The following is a 19512-nucleotide window of genomic DNA, read 5'->3' as shown; positions in this document are numbered from 1 at the left end:
CCGCGGTTTGATTTCGGGTAACGATTCTGGGCAGCTCTGCTCGACCCATATTGTGTGATTTTGCGGGTGCTAGATGTTCCTGGGAAATCGCAGCCGGCAGAGAGAAAGACTCTGGCTCCCCGTAATTGCGACTTTGACACGCTGCCTAGAGCTTAATACTAGGCGAGCTCTACCCTCGACTATTAAACTATCCTTCGAGTTGATTACCGGGAACAATACATCAAAAATCATCGATTTTTATAAAACAGATCGTATTTTTAAAAAAATTGCAAAAAGATATCGAGAAGTCACGCTTTATGGACGATAACGGCTCGAATATTAGTCCAAATTTATCGGGAACGGCGTAAAAGTTGTTTTGGCATTAACGAGGGCAGAGAAGTGTTTGAACCCGTTCAGTGTTCAGGAAAGGGCTCCTTAATCCATCCTCCTTCGCCCTCTTCGTCCTTCTTAATCCCTATTACGTGGGAGTTAGCCAAACCACCCCTCTCCCCCCCGACACCTGACACACGCCAGGGGGATGAGGCTTTTCCTTCCTACCCCGCACCCCACCTTTTGTGAGGTTTCATTGCAGAAGGGGGTGAAGGAGCGGAGGAAGAAACCCGCCACCGCCCCCGTCGGCGCGCATATTGTGTTGGAAGGGGGGCACTCCCACGCGGGGGGGCGGGGGGAGTTAAGACTCAGGGGCGGGGGGGAATCGCTCGACCCAGCAAATTGATTACGCATGTAGCAATCCACGCTTTTGTGTTATAACAGCATAAACAAACGTCGCGAGTTGTGTGAGTCGAATGTGCTCTGTGGATTCGCCCGATCACTTTCCCACTTTTAATCACTGCGGGCAGCACCTGGCATTCATTGCCTTAATTCGGAAATTAACTCCCGCGATAATTTCGACGGCAATCCACGAAGCTGCGTGTTAAGGAGAAGAGCTCAATTTGCCAAACAATCAGAAAGATTTCTCTTAAAATTAGCTTTTGGTGTGCCACTGAGACTATTAATAATAACCGCGAATATGCCTGACGATTGAAGTCGAGTATCAAAGTGGAGAACTGAATTTGCCCGTCACTTCAGTACGTAAGGGCAACCACAGAAGCATGGGCAAGAGGGTGAGAGTTCATTTATAAACTGTGCTGAACGCATTTGGTGAATTGCTCGTACATGTGGATTTATTACATCTGAATAACTTTCCGGAGGAAAGCTCCGAAGCTTCGTTGCGGCGGTTTAACGGAAGATTCACGCGCATATTAACTTCACGCGAAAATATTACAGATTCTGGTTTCGCGAACTTTAGTAACACGTAAAATCTGCGGAAAGTTTCGCCCTTTGTGATTGGTCTACCTCGGGCCAATCAAGCTCCCCAATTTCCAGCGCCACTCCAATAATCGTTCAGCTACATATAGTTTAAAATGTTAAATGTTTCTGCGAAAAAAAAATATTTTAATTTTAAAGAGTAAGAATTTTAAAACAAGTATTTCTAAAGAAGCATTTTTATGGAGTTTAAACATTAAACATATGAGATGTTAACCGTTGATATTAAAACGAACTTCAACCTCAGACATTGCGCCGTTACCATAAACTTACCCAATTATAAAGTAGTGTTCAATACATGAACCTCATGCCTTCCGATAACAAAATATTTGTCTGTTTTCGCCCGATTACAAGTCAGTAGGCGAAAGATTTCCTTATATGTTCCATTTTATGCGCAAAGATCGAAGAAAAAATGTTTTTAGTTTATAAATACTTTTTAATATGAATTTTCATTTAAACAAAGATATTACTTCATGAGAACGGAGGTCTTAAATTCATGTTAGATTGTATCAGTCTATCATACAGTAGTACCGAAAATAATTTCATACTTTTGATTGTGTATCTTTCAAGAAATGTTCCCAGAAGAGTTGAATAATCGCTGATCTTCACTGATTTCCTAGTGTGAATTTGAACATTCAAGTTGAAGGTTATCAAACAAGTTATTCTTGTGAAATGCAGGAATTTCTCTATCAGATCGAATATGAATGGAATATGTGTACATGCCATTCTTTTAATGACGAGTTTAATGCCTTTATTTTATTATTTTTATTTAATAATACACTATAAGGTGTGTGGCATTGGGTGAATATGCACACACCGAACTATCCTGGACCCAAAATACATACTTTTCTCATCTACCGCGTTCGGACGACGTTATTTTGATCCCTTATCATTCGTGGCAAAAATGACATTTTAAATCCAACTGCCCTACCCTTAATCTCTCAAACTTTTCAGCCTTAAGTTATAGTGCGGCAAAAAAAATTCAATCCATACCATTCGTTTTACGTCATATCTATTTCGTCATTATTGACAGTTTTCAATGTCACCCTCTTATGAATGGGTTTAAACTTTCTGTCCCCGCGGGAGTTTAATTGAATAATTTTGTCCTTGAGCCAGGAGTTAAATCGTTTACATGAATGTTCAAATTTAAATGTCCATCAAAATTAGCGTTTCAGAATTTACTTTTACACCCATAAGAATTCAGGTATTGCTTACTTCAAATATAAAAAAAAAAAGATTCGAAGAAATTCAATGCAAGAGAAATCTCCATTTTTTCCCTACTAGTAAGCAATAGAAGCCACGTAGCCTTTTTTTCGAACTTAAAATTTTTCAAATTTAGGACACCTAATCCACTCAATGTACGCTTAAGAATCCGGAACTGTTTTGCACGTAATCAAATCGGAGAAATTTTGGACCGAACCTGTCTTCCGCCATTAAGTAGTAGCCACGCGCCGCCGGCTTCTAGAATTCTTGAAAATTGGTTCATATTAGGGAGAGAATTTTCCGAAATCGTCGCCAATATAATCCATCGCGCTGTGCCCGAAGGGACTGACGACTTTGGATTCCGCACGGGAGGTCCACACTCTCACGGGCTGGACTGGGCCCACCCGGTCTACCGGCCATCTCGCCCACCCACTCCCCTCGACTGCGGGGAGGGAGGGGGCGAGAGAATGGGGGGGAGCGATCCCCATCCATCCTCTATGCCTCTTTTGTCCGGCCGGCTGTTGTCGCCGAAGGGTGTTGCTGTACGATGCGGGAAAAGAGCTTTCGTAGGGTCGTGTGGGCGGTCGTTACACAACAGAAGCCTTAGGTGACCCTTAAAGGAGACGGCCGGGAGAGGGAGGGGAGGGAGGGGAGGGAGGGGAGGGAGGTTGGCGGGGAATAAGGAGAGTTCGACGCGGAGGTAAGATGAAAACACAATTGGAGGGAAAATTACACAATCGGAGGAGACTCTCTCTCTCTTGGATTTGCGCCGCTAGCACCTCGTTGGAAGGTTCAGCTGTAATGGTTCGTTTCTGATCTGCAGAGAGTCGCAAAAATTAATCTCCTCGGGTGAACCAAACCCCTGGAAAAGAATTTCTCCGTTGCTTTTCCAGCTTGACTTATTAAATCATGGATGGGAACACAATCAGCCACCGAGTGTCGCTGAAACGCAAACCCTCACTTTGCGAAAGGTATTCTCGCTAAAATCAACGTAGTTCCAAGGGATAATGCAGATATTGAAACACTGACCTACTGTAAAATGTAATAGCTTTTTCGATAATCTCTTTTAAATCTCTTCTAATTTGATAATATTTCTTTCAGTATGTCGCGAATTTAATCTGACTCCATAAAGCATAACCGTTTCTACACTCTTAAGGTTGTTGAGAGTGACCATCAGGAGAATGTCTCGTGAGCACGGATCCTTTCCGAACCAGTGTGCGAATACATTAATAAGGTTTTTCCAGGTATCACGACGAGTGAGACTACTTTTGAGTATATTTCATTTATATCGGTTTAAATATGAAAAAAACACAGTAATCAACTCGGTTTGGTACGTGATGACGGAGTTCACCAAGTCCTAAGCCTGACGGCTTGTGAAATTTATACATCAGAGTGTTAAGGGGGCCCAGTTCCTTTCCCTGTGCCGGTTATGGTTTTCCAGGAAGATCTGGTAGCCGGAATATCACACAGCTTGGGTGGAGCCGAGGGTGCCCTGTGAGGCTTTCCCGGAAATCGCACCCGAGCCCTCCGGTCAGTAGTCGAACGCTCTACCCCCTGTACTACCGCGACCCTGGATTTGAATATATAATATTAATTCTTGATTTCCTTTAAATATATTTGTTGTGTACAATGGAAAAAATATGAGAATTTAATTCGCTCGTTTCATTAAAAGATTGGATAAAAATACCGGCACTGGAAATTAAAGAGACTTCGCATGAAAATAGTTATTGCCTTGAAGAAAGCAAAATCCACCAATTAAAATTAAAAGTTGCCTCAAGAGTCATATTCGAAAAGCAAGATTGAGGGAAACATCTGGAGGAATTCTTTTGCTGATGCATTCATGTTCGAGAAAGCAACGCTGGGGAATTGTTGCGAACGAGATGGAAAATCTCTGGAGATTTTTATCCCGAGAGTTAATTTTTTCATCGTATTCCACGTAGGTAGCGGCAAGCGGCTAACGTTCGCGCAATTCATATCCCACTCCATCTTGGGAATTCTTCGCTTCATTCGTGTGAAGAAATCAATTTGTATTTCTTCGCGCGTCATCGAGCACGCCTTCCCGCTTGTCTGTTTCCAAGTGATTCGTGCGTGGGGAATATTGTTCTTTCGTTGCTTTCGTCGGCCGCGGAACAATTACCATCCGATTCGCGCCTCGAAAAAGTTCGTGCCGACGGAGAGAGAAAGAGAAGGAAAACAATAAACATTGAGTACTCCCAGCTGCAAGCCCTCGTGCTTGGATGCGTATGAGTGTGTCGGTGCTCGCGCAAATGCGCTCTAACGGTGTGCCTGGTATGTTTGCAATTATTACTCTCCTACAATTTTATAACACCACTCCAATTCTCTCAGCTCAACTTGACGATATCGCGAATCAGTATTCATCTGTTTGACGATTGTTCAACGAAAGAGCGAGCGAAGCTAACAATTTCCGAAGCCGCTTCATCATAGCAAGTGCTTACGAAAAGATCACTGCATATCCACGAAACACATTTAAATAAAATCAAAAGTCAAGGTATTGAAATGCCGAAGTTGCCTTAAATTTGACAAATAACGGTTTTTTTCAAATATTGAATTATTTTCCGCACTGCGCAACTAGTTATTGACTTTGGACTCCCTCTCTCTCTCGGTGTGGAGTGAGTGCATCGGCCACATCGGTCGTCTTCTTTCTTTCGCGGTTGATTTGCGTGTTTGCGTGCAGAGACAAGGGGATCCGCTCCCCAGTTCCGCTCGCGAAGATAACTGGGTTTAGCGGACGCTTGAGACTTCCAGCACGCCTCGGCGCTCCTCCTTTCCTCATTCCTAATAAGCATTCCCTCCGATGTCAATCTGAGGAAAATCACACACATTTCGCGTTTCTTATTTGCATCGGTGATCTCCCATACGCCTATACGATTCAAATACAGAAAATGCCGCGCCCCCGTCAAAGCGTTTTGAGAGATCTAAGGTCCCTTTCAAACACCTTCCAGTTATTTTGGTGGTAAACTTTTGGCGAGTCGAATACCAATTGTCAAAGGTCATTCATCGTGTGTAATCATTTGAATCTTCAGTGAAAATGGTACTTAGCGTTGGGCTGAGTAGCTAAGATACTTGTGGATAACAGGCTTTGTGCTGAGTCGGTTGAAAGTCTTCCAACCCTGATTGCAAGGTTGAATCATTAAAATGTTCAATCAATCATAAATGATCAGAATACTTAAAAAAAAGCATCATTGAAAGTTTAGTAATGACGTCTACAACACTTCGTTTCTAAATTCACAATTTAATGTACACGAATTTGGTTTTGTTAAAGGATGACATCTTCAATGAAAAATATACTTCACATCTACTCTTTACACGTCCATTCCTCGGGTATACGTGGCGATTGTAGAAGAATGGATTATTATGAAATCAAAAGTTTAAGTGTTGATCGGAATAAAAGGGGTTAACATTTTATTTACGACATCCAGTAAATTATTGTAAACCAGAATGTTCCAGGTTTTTTTACCATTAGCGCGTAAATAAAAAGTATTATCACCTTCATTTAATGTCGAAAAGGTGAGAGTACGTAGGTATGAACATTAACAAAGTTTAATTGAAAAATTATTTCTTGAATACGCAAACACTGCTATCACGGCCGTAATATTCACTCCTTACCATAATGATGAAAAGTTTTGCAAATTCAAAGAAAAAAATGGAACTTTTTTCAGTCTAGTCGTTTTGGATAAAATAAACCATTGCAAAAACACTTTTCCCGTGGCAAATTAAAATGAGCCTCTGATTCCCACGTGAGGGTATTTCTATCAATATAAATGAGCGCTTCCGCCTAATAATAGCTTTTTGACAAACACGTGTGTCGTCGAGGAAGCGGGCACGGTGAGCGGCAGCCAAGAGATTGGCCCGAGGAGCGAGTCAGGCGTGTGCGTGCGTGTTTATTCTTGCGTGCGTGTGAAAATATCGATGACGTCTACGCCCTAAATGCCCAACTTCGAGCTTGCTCAGCAATAGGCTTATTAATTGTATCTCACTAAGAGACGAGAAAAAATAAAAACGACCCTTATTCAAGGTATCACAAATAATTGCTTAGTTTACCTCATTATTCAATGACTCTGTTTATATCCTTATTTCCCTCAAAGACTTCTCTCGTATAATCCGGATGGATTACTGATTTTTCTTCCTCACTTGTGATGACAAAATCATCGCTTGGGGCACTGGTACGGAATAGAACGCGGAAATGAAGTCTAATAGGATAAGCATTGGGAAAAAATCGTCTATTCATCGAACGAATAGATGAACGAGTCGAGCACTGCGCGCCAACTATCCATTGGGAATAAAACAACGCTAATAGCCGAGAAATGTTCATTTTTTCTTCCTGACCGGACAATGGGGCGCACTTGTCGACCTGTTTATAAATAGAAGCCCTTGGAGACTGTACCCACGGCGCGTGGGACACCTGAAGGTGTACGCCCAAGCCCTCTCTCGGCTCTTCCGAAGGCGAAGCAAAAGAATAGAGTTCGCTCCCTCCGAGTCCTTTTCTTCTTCCCTCCTCCGCGACGACGGACGCACCATATTCTTCTCATTTTATTGTCAATTTTTTTATTATTATTCAAAGCGGTGGCGCGACTTGAAGAGGGCGAGGGAGAGTGGCGTGTGTGTTCGTGCGAGTGTGTGTGTGTGTGTGTGGTTTAAGTGTATCGCCAACCGGACGGCCGTGAGGGAGATGTAATCGCCTCTCCTCCCCTTCTCCCTCCGCCATCCCCACCCACATACTCCCTCTTTAGCCATGCAGAGAGTATCTCTGAAAAAATGCGTCTGAAATATGCGTAGAATAATGTGTTAGTTAAAAAATTATATCCAAATGGCAATTGAAATACAAGGAAAAATACCAAGAAAAAGACCGAGAAGGAAGACGTACGTTTACAAAATGAAGAGTAGGAATATAAGAAGGGAGAACTATCGAGGCGTAAGGGAATTAGCACTGGGCTGGAAGGATTTGAAAAGCTGCTCACAACCAACGTGCGGGTTAAAGGGCTAATGACGGAATATATTACTATCGTGTGCATAAAATTTCCAAATAAATAGAAGGTTTCCGTCTCTTCGAGAATATTTAAGTTACGTACATGAAGCTCCGCGAGTATTAGTGCAGTGCCCTGTTATATATATATATATATATATATATATATATATATATATATATATATATATATATATATATATATATATAATATTTTTTGTATTATATATATAATATTTTTGTATTATATATACATATATAAATGATAGAGCAGGCGCTTATCTGGCTCCTGGATGCCTGGAATTACACAGGAATTAATATTAGAATTAATTACCTCGATCTTCACATATTTTCATCCCCCATTCGCCCCCACACCTTCCATACAAACCTTTCCCCGCCTTCCCCTTCCATTCAGCGTTTCTAGCCCCTTCTGTTATAACCTTTCATTCAGGTCCTTCCTTCTCTTCCTTGAGAAAGGTGGCTTGTACCACCGAAAATTCGAAAACTTGTGAGTTTCTTTTCTTTTTTTGTGTTCTATTGTGCCGTCCCAATATTATACTGCTCGTGTGAGTGTTTCCGTATCGATATATATATATATATATATATATATATATATATATATATATGTATATATATATATATATGTATATATGTGTGTATATATATGTATATATATGTATATATATGTTTATATATATGTACAGGTATATAATGTTTACCAATACCTAGTAAAGAATCCGTATTATGAACTACTACCTACTACTACTATATTTCAGTGGGTCTACTTTGAAGTAGTATTCTGCCAAGATTACAACTGAGTGCAATACAATGGATAGCATTTTCAGTTCATCTACTCTTCAGTAAAAATTGACCGCAATGAAGCCAAAGACGTAGCCTTCAAATTGTCCTGATACATACTATATGAGACCAAACTTGGAAATGGAATGGCCATGTGTTGCTAGGCTCTTTTGAAAGGATTCGGCATATTCACTTACATTAATTTCGAAAAGATGCCATTAGTTGGAGGCGGCACGAGGTGCATACTTATGAGATCGCCCCGGAGTCGTGTCGTCAGCGAGGCAAGCGGCGGGGGAGGAGCGAGAGATTGAGCGAGGGGGAATGAGGAGGTTAGACGAGACGGCAAGGAGTTCGTGCGAAACGTTCAAAATTAAGCATCACTTCTCCCCCCCCCTCCCGCTCTTGGTACTAAAAGTTCGATTTTTTAATTCCCCCCATTAGCGCCACATTTGGGGAGGAAGCCACCGGCTCCTCATCTGCAGACTCGAGCGTTGATGTCACTTTGAAGGTCGGCCGCCGACAGAGACGAAGCGATTTCCGATTCGACAAAGACGTTTTCCACTTTTTTTATATTCGACGGGATTCCAATTGACTCGGTGAAAAATGTTCTCTGTCGTCTAAAACGTAATCCCCAAGGCTTCGAGAATGTACGGAAAGTTCAATTTCAACTTCGAAGCGGTCAAATAACAACACAAATGGTGACGGGCATTCGTTTTCCTTGACTGAGCAATTTGCGTCGGCAAACGTTCTCCGTTTTATTTATTGGAATATTTCTCGTTCGATCTCAATGTTTCCTGGCACCACTTGGTTATATTCCATAGATCACGATAAGGAAATGAAGCAATCATTTAATGAGCTTCATGACGGTCGTAAAAATTGTTAGTTTCCTTATAAACGATGGAATTCTGAGTTCCACTCAGACGTTGCATTCCGTTTCAATCTATGTTTTTAAAGAGCCTCGTTAAAATATGACTTTAAGCAATGGGTAGATTTAATCAGTGGACAATTAACGCGAGAATGCAGACCAAAACATTTTTTTCATAGGCGCAGAAGCTACGTTTATTTCATAAAGACGTGGACAGCCATCAGTCCGACAGGGGGTATATTTTCAATTGAGGAAAGCCGGTATAACGCTGATTTTTAAGAGGGACAAAACAATGCTAGATTCTTCCCTAAAAAAAACCGGAGTGGGGCCGGGAGGTGACGGGGCCGAAATCAAGGACGACCGCCACTCGAAAGCATTTCCGATGGAAGAACTTAGGAATGAAGACTTTAGCGTTCCACTGTATAAAGAGATTTTTTCCTTAAAAACATGTTTCACTACACTTTAGAATCTTCGGATATACTGTACAAGGCTTGACATTTTTTATTTTAAATCCTTTTTGTCAGCATTTTCAAGCCATGACACGACTCGGCAAGCGTATTCAAAATTAATGAACAAAAGTCGACTTTTCGTGGGACGGATGCCCCCAACCTCTCCCGTTCCTCGCCATCACTTCGACGGCGGCCCATTGTTCCTTTCCGATCACGAATCATAACGGTCCTCTTTTCTCGCCCCCCCTCCCCCGGAGGCTATCCCCCATCATGTCCCTCCCCCGATCGGCCCGCCGACGGGGGCACCAAATGAGACCCCCTCCGCCGGCTTTCTCACGGCCACCGCGCCGAACGAATCCTTCGAAGTCTCTGTGAGACCGGGGGACGCGGCGCGAGGAAAGGAGATGGGCGGACGACGACGAGGGAACCGGGCGATTGACATTCAAAGGAGGCGACCGTCGCCGCCGCAGAGGAGACGACCGTGCCCGCGCGTGCGTGCTGAAACTGGGGAAGGGGTGGGGGAATCTGAGGGATGGGGTTGGGTGTTTTTGCTGCTTCGGCTGAAAGGGAGAGTGTCCTCCAGGTGACGACGGGACGGTGGCTACTGCATTGGGATGCCAAATGCGAGGCCATCAATGGGAGCGCGTGCGTGAAGCCTCGATCGCTGGGGCAAGGTTAAGGGCAGAGGACCCTACCGAATGGAATGTGCAAGCGCAAAGGTCACGGGGGCGGGCTTGTCGGTGAACCGAAGATGAGCAGATCAGTTTGGGGGGGGGGGAATAGCAATTGCAACGCTATTGGCCCAACAGAGTAATCTCTTACTTTCATGTCGATTCCCTTAGTAGGTCATAATGTTACGAGCGTGGTATCATATTGGCACCGAGTTTTTATTAAACTGATTACATCATTCGGTCTTTTTTTCCCAAATTATTTTTGAGCGTTGAAATTTCATTGACTAATTATAACATACGTATTACGGCTCTAGTAGGCTGCTCTGATTTATTTTAACTGATGATTTAGTGGTGATGATTTAATTTGAAGAAATAGAATTTCTTGGTATACTTTCCTGATTTAATTAAATATAAATGTTACATTTCATCAAAATGAACACTACGATTCCACCAAGTGAAGCCTGATACCATTTCAAGTGCTAGTTTGGCGATTCAAATCCTGTCCAATTAGCCTAGTATAGAGCCCGAAAAATTAACTGTTTAGTATACTTTTTATTTTTATAGAATATGCATTTACTGCACCTGAATTGATTTTCATTTAAATTAATAACAATACAACATTTTCATATGCTATGAGTCCTTCATGCACATTAAAATAATATCCGCATTCATTTTACGTTCCTTCGATGGCATTCAGTGAATGCTCTTGTGACCATGACTCCAGTTGTTCGTTAAGAGGCGAATGTCAACTCCCTCTGACATTCACCGGGTTCGCCGCAAAACTCATTCGCCCTTGTTGAAGTCGTGAGCGCGACAGGGCGGGCCATCCAAGCCTCAGAGCACAGGGCGAACCTCTGAATTAACCAAGCGTTTTCTTTAAGCTTTCCCTTGTTGTATTAACCCTAAGCCACCATCTATTATCTATTCCGCTCCATCCAAATGATGGAGCGAAAGGGAAAAGCAATGAATTAGCACGAATCAAAAACTTTAATGGTACCAATCGGAGATTATTGATAAGATCGCAGTGCTTTCGGAGCAACCGATGTCACTATCAATTTTTTTCCAAATTACCTCATCATGTAAGTGGTATAACTTTTATCAGTGTTTACAGGTTTTTTAGCCAGTTTTTAATCTTATTAATTCCCTCTTCATACAAATACCGTCGTCTGGAGAGTAGAGCTAAGTCACTTCCGGCAGGTGAGCGATTGGCAATATTCACAAATCAGTGACAGGAAGAGACATACGAGGGAAAACCGGGCGTCTTTTCATCAGCCAATAAAGATCTTATCACGACTGATTAAAATCTCATTATCTCCTTCGATATGTTGTAGATCTTCCATTAGAGAACCCAGTTCGCAAACCAACCCAGCTCTATGATTTTCGGATAGGATATGCAAGCTCCTTGTTTGTAAATAATTTATGTATAATCATCTACTGGTGAAATTAAAATGCTAGGATATATTGGTTTATTAATTTTACATAAAAATGTCTAATGAAGACGTTTAATGAATCGCTAATTTTGGTAATATTTCATGTGGCTCTCAAATATGTCTTAGCTAAGGAATAGATTGGACAGTGGACCAGCATGCTCTTGGTTTATCTCTTGAATTACCCTTCTCGAATCTTTTCCGCTTTTGTTAACCATTCGTGACTTCTTCATTTTCAGTTGGACGATGTTGCTTTGCAAGTGTACAAAGATGGCGACTACGGCGCCTACCTGGACTTGGAGGCGGCTATCAGTGAGCAACCAGAAGAGTTTGAGGGATTTCAATCCAAGTGAGTACAACTTACGTACTACTAAGTAATCGTTAATAATTTTGTTATTATTAATTATTTCAACGGGAGTTTTTCACAAAAATATAACATAGAGGCCCACTTCCTTGGCAATCAACGGGTAACATTTAAGAAAGCACATTACTCGAACTAGCATCGAATAAGATCACATACATAGATGGAAACGCCAATGACGAAGATTTGATGTTGTTTTCTGATGCTTAAATTTCGAATTTAATTACGACTGTGCAAGCAATTTTGGTTCTCAGGGTAATGCTTTGACAAAAAATCACATAATGCCATCTTTGCAAAGGTAAACTAATTTCCTTATTAAATGAGTTTGTAATTTTTCTCATACTTTATTTCACAGTACAATGCGGTTCACCAACTTGCGGCATCATCAGATACATGTACTGTGAAATAGTCTGTAGAAAATTGCAAACTCATTTAATACGGACATCAAACAGTTCAACGAAGTGGAGCCCGAAAGTGCAAAGTATATTTGTGAATTGATTTGCCTGGTGACTCATCTGGTGAAATGATTCCCCTCCCTACATAAAAATTTTCCAGTTAACATTAAGTTGAACAGACGTGGTTTTGCAGCTCAAATGTAAGGGATTGGAAGATAAAATGATGAATTTCAAAATCTTCATTGCATGGGGATTTGCAAAAGTATACGCTTAAGTTTGTGTGGCTGGATAGTCCGCTTCGTTTTTCCGTCGATTGTTTTTCGAATAAATCCAATGAAAGCGAAAGAACAACAGAAAAGAACGTTTGATGAAAAATGTTTTGCGCGTAATCAATACAAACTCAGGAAACTACCACAGCACATAGATTATTTCGATGTATACGGATTATGCACGATAAAAAATCCCGTTTGAGAAAGGTTTTAAGCACCAAATAGCGTCCTTTTTGGAGAGTCATTTATTTTATCATTTCCTTCAACAATTTATTTAGGTGGCGTATAATTATAGATACGTAACTGCTGTTAAAAACGGGACTTTGAAACTCATGTCAGAGCGACGTGCACAATTGATCTCTACCGTAAATGCTAGAGTGAGCTTACTGGGACACCAAAAATCTGCCCTCTTCACTAAAGGAAGATGTTTTACATTGAATTTTAATATTTCTATAGAGCCATATTTTAGTATCAGGTATTCTAAACGTTAGTTATAATTTTTGTCTATAAACGTCTATTAAGGAAAGTAAATATAAAGGTAAACTTCGCGGTGAGATGTTTGCCTCAATGTTACAGTTTATTTTGTCAAGATGAGAGGAATTCCTCTCGATAGAATGGATAATTTTTTTGTGAAGTTGGTGAAACTTGACTTTCTAAATGTTCTGAGCTGCAGGAAATCGAGGCTTATCGCTTAGGTATTAATATCAATTATTCCTCGTCGGATTTGGAAGGAGTATGCGAGAGCACACGAGCTACCTCTTTTGTCCTAACTCCCCAGAGCATTGTCTCGAAGGGAGCAAATATACCGCCCGGACATCATCGGTCATAGAGACGCGTCGATGGACCGATCGCTTAGTCACGCATTTATAAAATTCAAATCTGCGCCGTCTAGCTTTGGGGTGTTTCACGTAAATATGTCTTCATAAAATTTTCATACTTTGTACTCTTTAAACATTAAAATTTGGTGGAAAATTTAGTTGCAATACATAGAGATATTACAAAAAATAATAGTTTTATGGAAATTATTCTCCCCCCTCCTACGGCCTCTCGCTGAGGATCGGCGAACATCGGCTCACGGACAGACGCGCCGCATCCTCTGGAACACCATTTTGAGAAATGCCGAACCTGGGTGTTCGCGAGCACCCGCCGAATTCGAGAACCCTCTCAGCCAAAAGTCTAGACCGCTGTCCGCGAGACAACCGTGTCTGCAGTGCAGAAACAATTGATCGATAATTATTATGCTCTTTTAGATTCGAGAAGACCCCTGATGCCATTTACATGACGGCAAATGGCATTGGAAGCGGTGGGAGGGGTGGAGAAGACGCCAAATGAGGCGAAGGAGCATGGCTGAGCAGGAGAAGGGCGATCGTTCGGGGGGTTGGGGGGGGGAAGTGGAGCGAGTCAGTGGGACCCGATAACTGAATGCTAAGAGCGCTTCAGGGCCTTAGAAGGACATTACGGTCTCGATTCACGAATTTTCGCGAATGAAAATCGACGGCGCTACGTGGGGGACATTCGAAATGCTCCGAAACCAAAGGAATGAATGAATATATGACTATTCTTCTTGTCGCGTCGACATCCTCGACGATTCCTTCTTTGTCTTCGCGTCCCACAAGAACAGTGCCTTTGCAAATGCATTCCGCGGGAAGAGCATTTCGACTTCTCGACGTTTCCAGCGGTCCCCTTTGAAGAAAAAAATGGCGAGACTTCTATGCTCTATGAACACCTGGGAAAACGATTCTTTTTTCCTAAGGCTATTTCCGATCGACCTCGCCAGGTGTCGGCAGCAGTGGCGGTGGTGTGTGGGAGGATGCATTTTATAGCTCCTCGTCGCAATAACGCTCGCGAGTTATTATTTTTTGTAGGCAGATGGAAACGTGTTTCCCCACGTCTTCCCCTCAGCATTGCGGCGCAAATACGCTCTCTTCGGAGTTCGTTTTGAGTTGAACCTTGCTCCTTCAAAATCAATGTAAAAATATTCTCGAACGTTTTTCGCTTGCAATAATTAATATTGTAAGCGATAGTGGTAGCGGTTATATCTTCGCGTAACACGATTCCCTAAACTCCAATTTCCGCTAAGGTGGTTTATTGCTATAACTTTGGTTGAAAGTGAGTTGTGAAAGAATTATTTAAAAAATTGCCTGAGGAAATCAAGGAATATTTTTTTAATAACTACAATGCGTGCTCTCAATAAGCTCGCGTTTTAGTGTTATTATAGTGCGCGTAAATCTTGTGACATTTTCTCTCTTTCAGTATTACTGATTCTCTGAGTTGAGTGCAGGCAATTTTGAAAAATGCCCTTGATATTAATAAAGTGGTTGAAAATTCCTATCATTTTGTGCAATGAATGTTTGAAAGTTTTTTTAAGGAAAGGTTCTGGCCCGATCATAATCCTATCTTTAGAACTGTTCGAATAGGCATAACGTAGAGTAAAAATACTAATGATAAAATGTTGAAAAATAGTATTGGTATAACTAATTATCTAATTTATTCGAAACCACGCGCCAGGCAATCGTTTTCCAAAACAATATTACACAAAGTATAAATCTGGAATTGTAGATTATAATTATTTAGAACTCTAAACGTTTAAAAAATTGTATTAATTCACTTAGGATATCAAGATATCTAGTCGGGTGATATCTAATGATCAAGACATTAAGAGATGTAAAGATATAGCATAATTATATTCTGAATTACAAATTATACTGATATAAGATTATGAACTAATGATTAAACGAAAATGTCTCTGGCTCTAATATGTGACACTACTCCATCAAGGTAAATTTACCTGTCACGGCCTAGGTTTCGAAGGTGTCATCCACAGGACTGAGACCTTAAGTTGACACCAAGTGCCGAAACTTTGGTCGTGATAATAAAATATTGAAGTGGACTATATTATGCTTGCATCGTGCCTTCCTTAAACGGCGGTCTTACGAAAATTGCTAGTATCCCATGGGTTATGTTGATTAAGCCGCAGGTTCTGATTTGATTTCACCTTCCCCCTCTGAAACATTGTTGCATCGGATTTAACTTAATTGATTGCAGTGACATTCAATCAGTCCTTGGTCTATTGTCCAGATTATTGAAGACCTGGACGTGTACTTAAATATACTCAGTTGCAGATGAGGGTCCTTCGGATGTGTCCTCGACTTTTCCCAGGAGATACGTGATCATAACGATTCAGCTTCGTCTCGACCCGTCTGCGACTGCAAAGGCAAAGAACCCTATGAACTGGGAACACGGTACAAGTCTACTAAGATCGGGAAACATTTGATGAAAATATTGAATATTCGTTTGGTGATTCTAGAAACTTCATGCACGCCACCATTTGTCCTTTCCCAGCATCTCCGCTGGTTTTGAAATGACCCGTTTATCGGATATTCTGTTTTTTTTACCGAAGAGTTAAGAAACTTGCTACTTGATTGACATTCCTTCTGAGGATGGAGGCTTCAAATTTTACATCCCATAGCTTCGTCGGGTGATTGTAACTACTACTAGACGTGCCCTGCAGCCTATGCAAGGGCCGATCAGTAAGGGCATAGGAAAAACGATGGAATTGGAACATGCACTGTATTGAGGTAAGATCGAGAGATTGAGATAAGAAAGAGAGAACTCAGCAATAATTTAAAATAATGTTTATAATGCGCACTGAAGCGTATTCTAGCCGAATTTAACTCGTCACTTTGAATGTTTTCTACGAGACCAGGAGAATGATTGCTGAACTTTAATCAAGGGTGGTTATAGAAAATTGTTGATTCAGTCCTTCATTAATACAATTCAAAATTTTACTAGCCCAATTATTTATTTAATTTTAAAATTCTCCTATTCCCTCCAAAATGATTTATTTCTAATTTGCACTAGCATTCAATAAATACTCTTCGTCTTATTCAACTTGATTCAGTAAAGAGTTAAGTATTTTTCACACATTATTCCTTAATGTTTAAATGATTTTAAAATATCTTTTTCTGTTGTATGTCTACTTTGCGGAAAAATATGGCAAATAAGTTCCTATACTTACATTCGAATACTTATGACTTCACACACCCTACCACACGCCATGTGGCTGCTTGTTGGGTTCCGCGTAGGGGTTTAATACTTCACCCCCAATAGATATCCATTCACACTATTATTTAAAATTATCTAATTCATATTCCCTCCAAGATTTATTCGCTTGATATTACTCGAGAAAAAAATTTAAAAATTCACATCTCCCCTCATTAGTGCGAAACAAATTCGAGGTCTTTCCCGCGTATTTCCTCGGCAATTCCCGGCCAAGTGCCGACCTCCACTCCAGAGGTACGTACGTAGAGCATGTCGGCGCATGAAGCGAGAGAATGGAAACTAATGAAGCCTTGGAAAGAGCTGACGAAACTTTCACCTCTCACTGCAACGGGAAGAGTGAAGCGATGCAATATTCGGTCAAAATCCGGTGGAGGGCTTTGACTCCCCCCGGGGAAGCCTGCACGCGCTGCTGCGAACAGGGGGGGGGGTACACTTCCTCCCGCCTCTCCCAGAGCCCAGAGTGCCAGCGAAGAGGGGGGAGCGGGAGGAAGTGGGCGCCCACGTGGAAGAGGCTGGCTGCGAGTGAGAGGATGGAGACGGGGATTGCTATATTTTTCCTTTTTTGAGTCTTTCATCTTGAGGGCGGGGAGGACGTCGTGCGAGGACGACGCATTCACGGCGCTGTCTGCGGGATATTTACATGAAAAAAAGTGGAAATTTTCACTACTTGAGACGGAAAAAAATGACTGAAAAATCACCTCACGGGTCAAAATAAGGTGCGAAACCTATTATATTCTTCCAGATAATTTATAGAGCTAGTACGGAAAGAAAAAAATGTAATTTTGAGTATCCACTGCAGAAAACTGATAAATCCCAATTATTTCGCTTTCGGGGATAAAACGGATCACCTTCATCGCCTTGAGGCGAAGTTGAGCGAGTCACGGCGGCCGAAGGGTGCTCATTTTATTCAGGTAAGCATTTTCCAAACATGAAGCACCTAGTAAGTATGGCGCGGGAAGGAATAGGAGGTTGTTTAAATAATAACTAGGAGCTATTAAAGTTTAAAATAAGAAGAAAGTTCTCTTGCTATATATAAAGACCATGTCTCGTGAGAAGTAAAACAATATAGTATTCCTCACTTTGATAATCAACATCCATATAGTATTTGAACAGTAGTGTAATTACCGTGCACGGAAAAGTCACACTCTAAAAAAAAAACTAAATTTTAAGGTTGCATTGGGATGCTGTATGGGATAAAGCGAGGAAGGAAATATGCGGAATGAAAGAGGGACTTGTTGTAGAGTAGGATGCTGGGCTGTGTTTCGTAAGGAGAAACAAAATATTTATTTGGCAGTTGTGTCCATCCAAAACTTACCTTAAACCGGTAAATTACTAATCATATTAATGGACAAGATATCGGGTATGTCTAATAGAATGACTGAAAAATTAAAATAGTATTCAGAAAAATTCTCTAAGTTCGCAAAATGGTTACATGTTTCATTCCGGATAATTCTTCGGGAAAAAATTGTTATACGCCCACTCACAGAAAGACGTCAACGACTTGCCGTCAGAAAATTGGCGGACAGTGAGAAAAAGGACCGATTGGTGGCCCTGCCTTAATTCATGTGTGTGTGAGCAGAATGGGGGCGAGGGTTGGAGGCTGGGAGATATCCAACGCAACCCCCGATCTCCCCCACCCCTTTCTTCGAAAGGAAGAGAGAAGGGCCCCAGGGGACGGAGGAGGGGTCGAGTGGTGCCGGGGGGGGGGGGTGCATCCCTTTGCGAAGTGCCACCTCTCGCGTTCCTTCTGGAGGACACTCCTCTCCCTCCCCCCCACCCCCCGACCCCTCACACACACACACACTCACACAGACTCACTCGCAGGCCGGGTCGCACTCCGCGTCGCCCATGGACCCCATTATCTCCTCGCAATCTGTTCTCACATGAGCGAAACCATCACAGGAAAAAGGAAAAGGGTAAATCTTTCACAGGAAGATGAAGCTTTCACAAATTTAGCATTCCGCTGATTATTCCAAAGTAGACACAGCGGTCGTGCTATGCGGATGGTGCGCAACATTAGTTAGGTAGGCCTTAATAATTAATGGAGGCGGTGAGATAAACAGCGGAGTGAGGGAAATAAGGCGAAGGGAAGTTAAACGTACTTATTTTGAGGAAAACACCAGATCACCTCCACCATTTCAGCTGCGGTGAATCGGGAGAAGGGACATCTTACTGAATCGTGTCATTCTATTCCGTCTCTATTACTGACCCAGTTGTGTCATGTGATTGTTTAGGACCTCCTCTCCTTGATTGCTATTCATTAACAGCGTAAGAGGGCTGCGAATCTAAGGACCAATGCTAGGTTTGATGCCTCAAGTATTCGTCTATTCAGACCTTTCTCAGTGTTACATCTTTCTCTTACGTGCATTTTAGTTACTCTTATATTTGCAAGAAGAACTTTTGAAAGATTCCTGATAATTTTCTGAAAGAGCCCCGTTTTCTGTGGATATGAATCGGCATCAATTGGTTAGTTTTGCATGTGGTGTTATTTTGGTGTCCTAACACACTCGGCACACACCCTTGCGAAAGCGGATAATTATATATATATATATATATAATGTATATATTATGTATATACTATATATATATATATATATATATATACCGATGATATAGAAACACTCACACGAGCAGCATAACTTTTGGACGGGACAATAGAATACAAATAAAATAGATAACACTTAAAAGGACGCTCACTTTGCATATATATATATATATATATA

At 41.5% G+C, this 19512-nt stretch overlaps 1 protein-coding gene across 4 annotated transcripts in view; it reads left to right on the top strand.

Moving 5' to 3' along the window:
* Fhos (Formin homology 2 domain containing) overlaps positions 1 to 19512 on the top strand; it is a 323913-nt gene that overhangs the window by 205465 nt on the left and 98936 nt on the right. For all 4 annotated transcript variants that reach the window (XR_011701761.1, XR_011701760.1, XM_071590659.1 and 1 more), the window contains exon 6: positions 11942 to 12051. Coding sequence is in view for 2 of the 4 variants with exons in the window: in XM_071590659.1 (XP_071446760.1) it covers positions 11942 to 12051 (110 nt within the window). In the remaining 2 variants the exon portion in view is untranslated. The remainder of the gene's footprint in view (positions 1 to 11941; positions 12052 to 19512) is intronic.

This window comes from Hetaerina americana, unplaced genomic scaffold, assembly GCF_022747635.1.
Source record: "Hetaerina americana unplaced genomic scaffold, ioHetAmer1.1.p SCAF_4, whole genome shotgun sequence".
NCBI lineage: Eukaryota > Metazoa > Arthropoda > Insecta > Odonata > Calopterygidae > Hetaerina > Hetaerina americana.
This window is presented reverse-complemented; position numbering and strand designations above follow the sequence as displayed.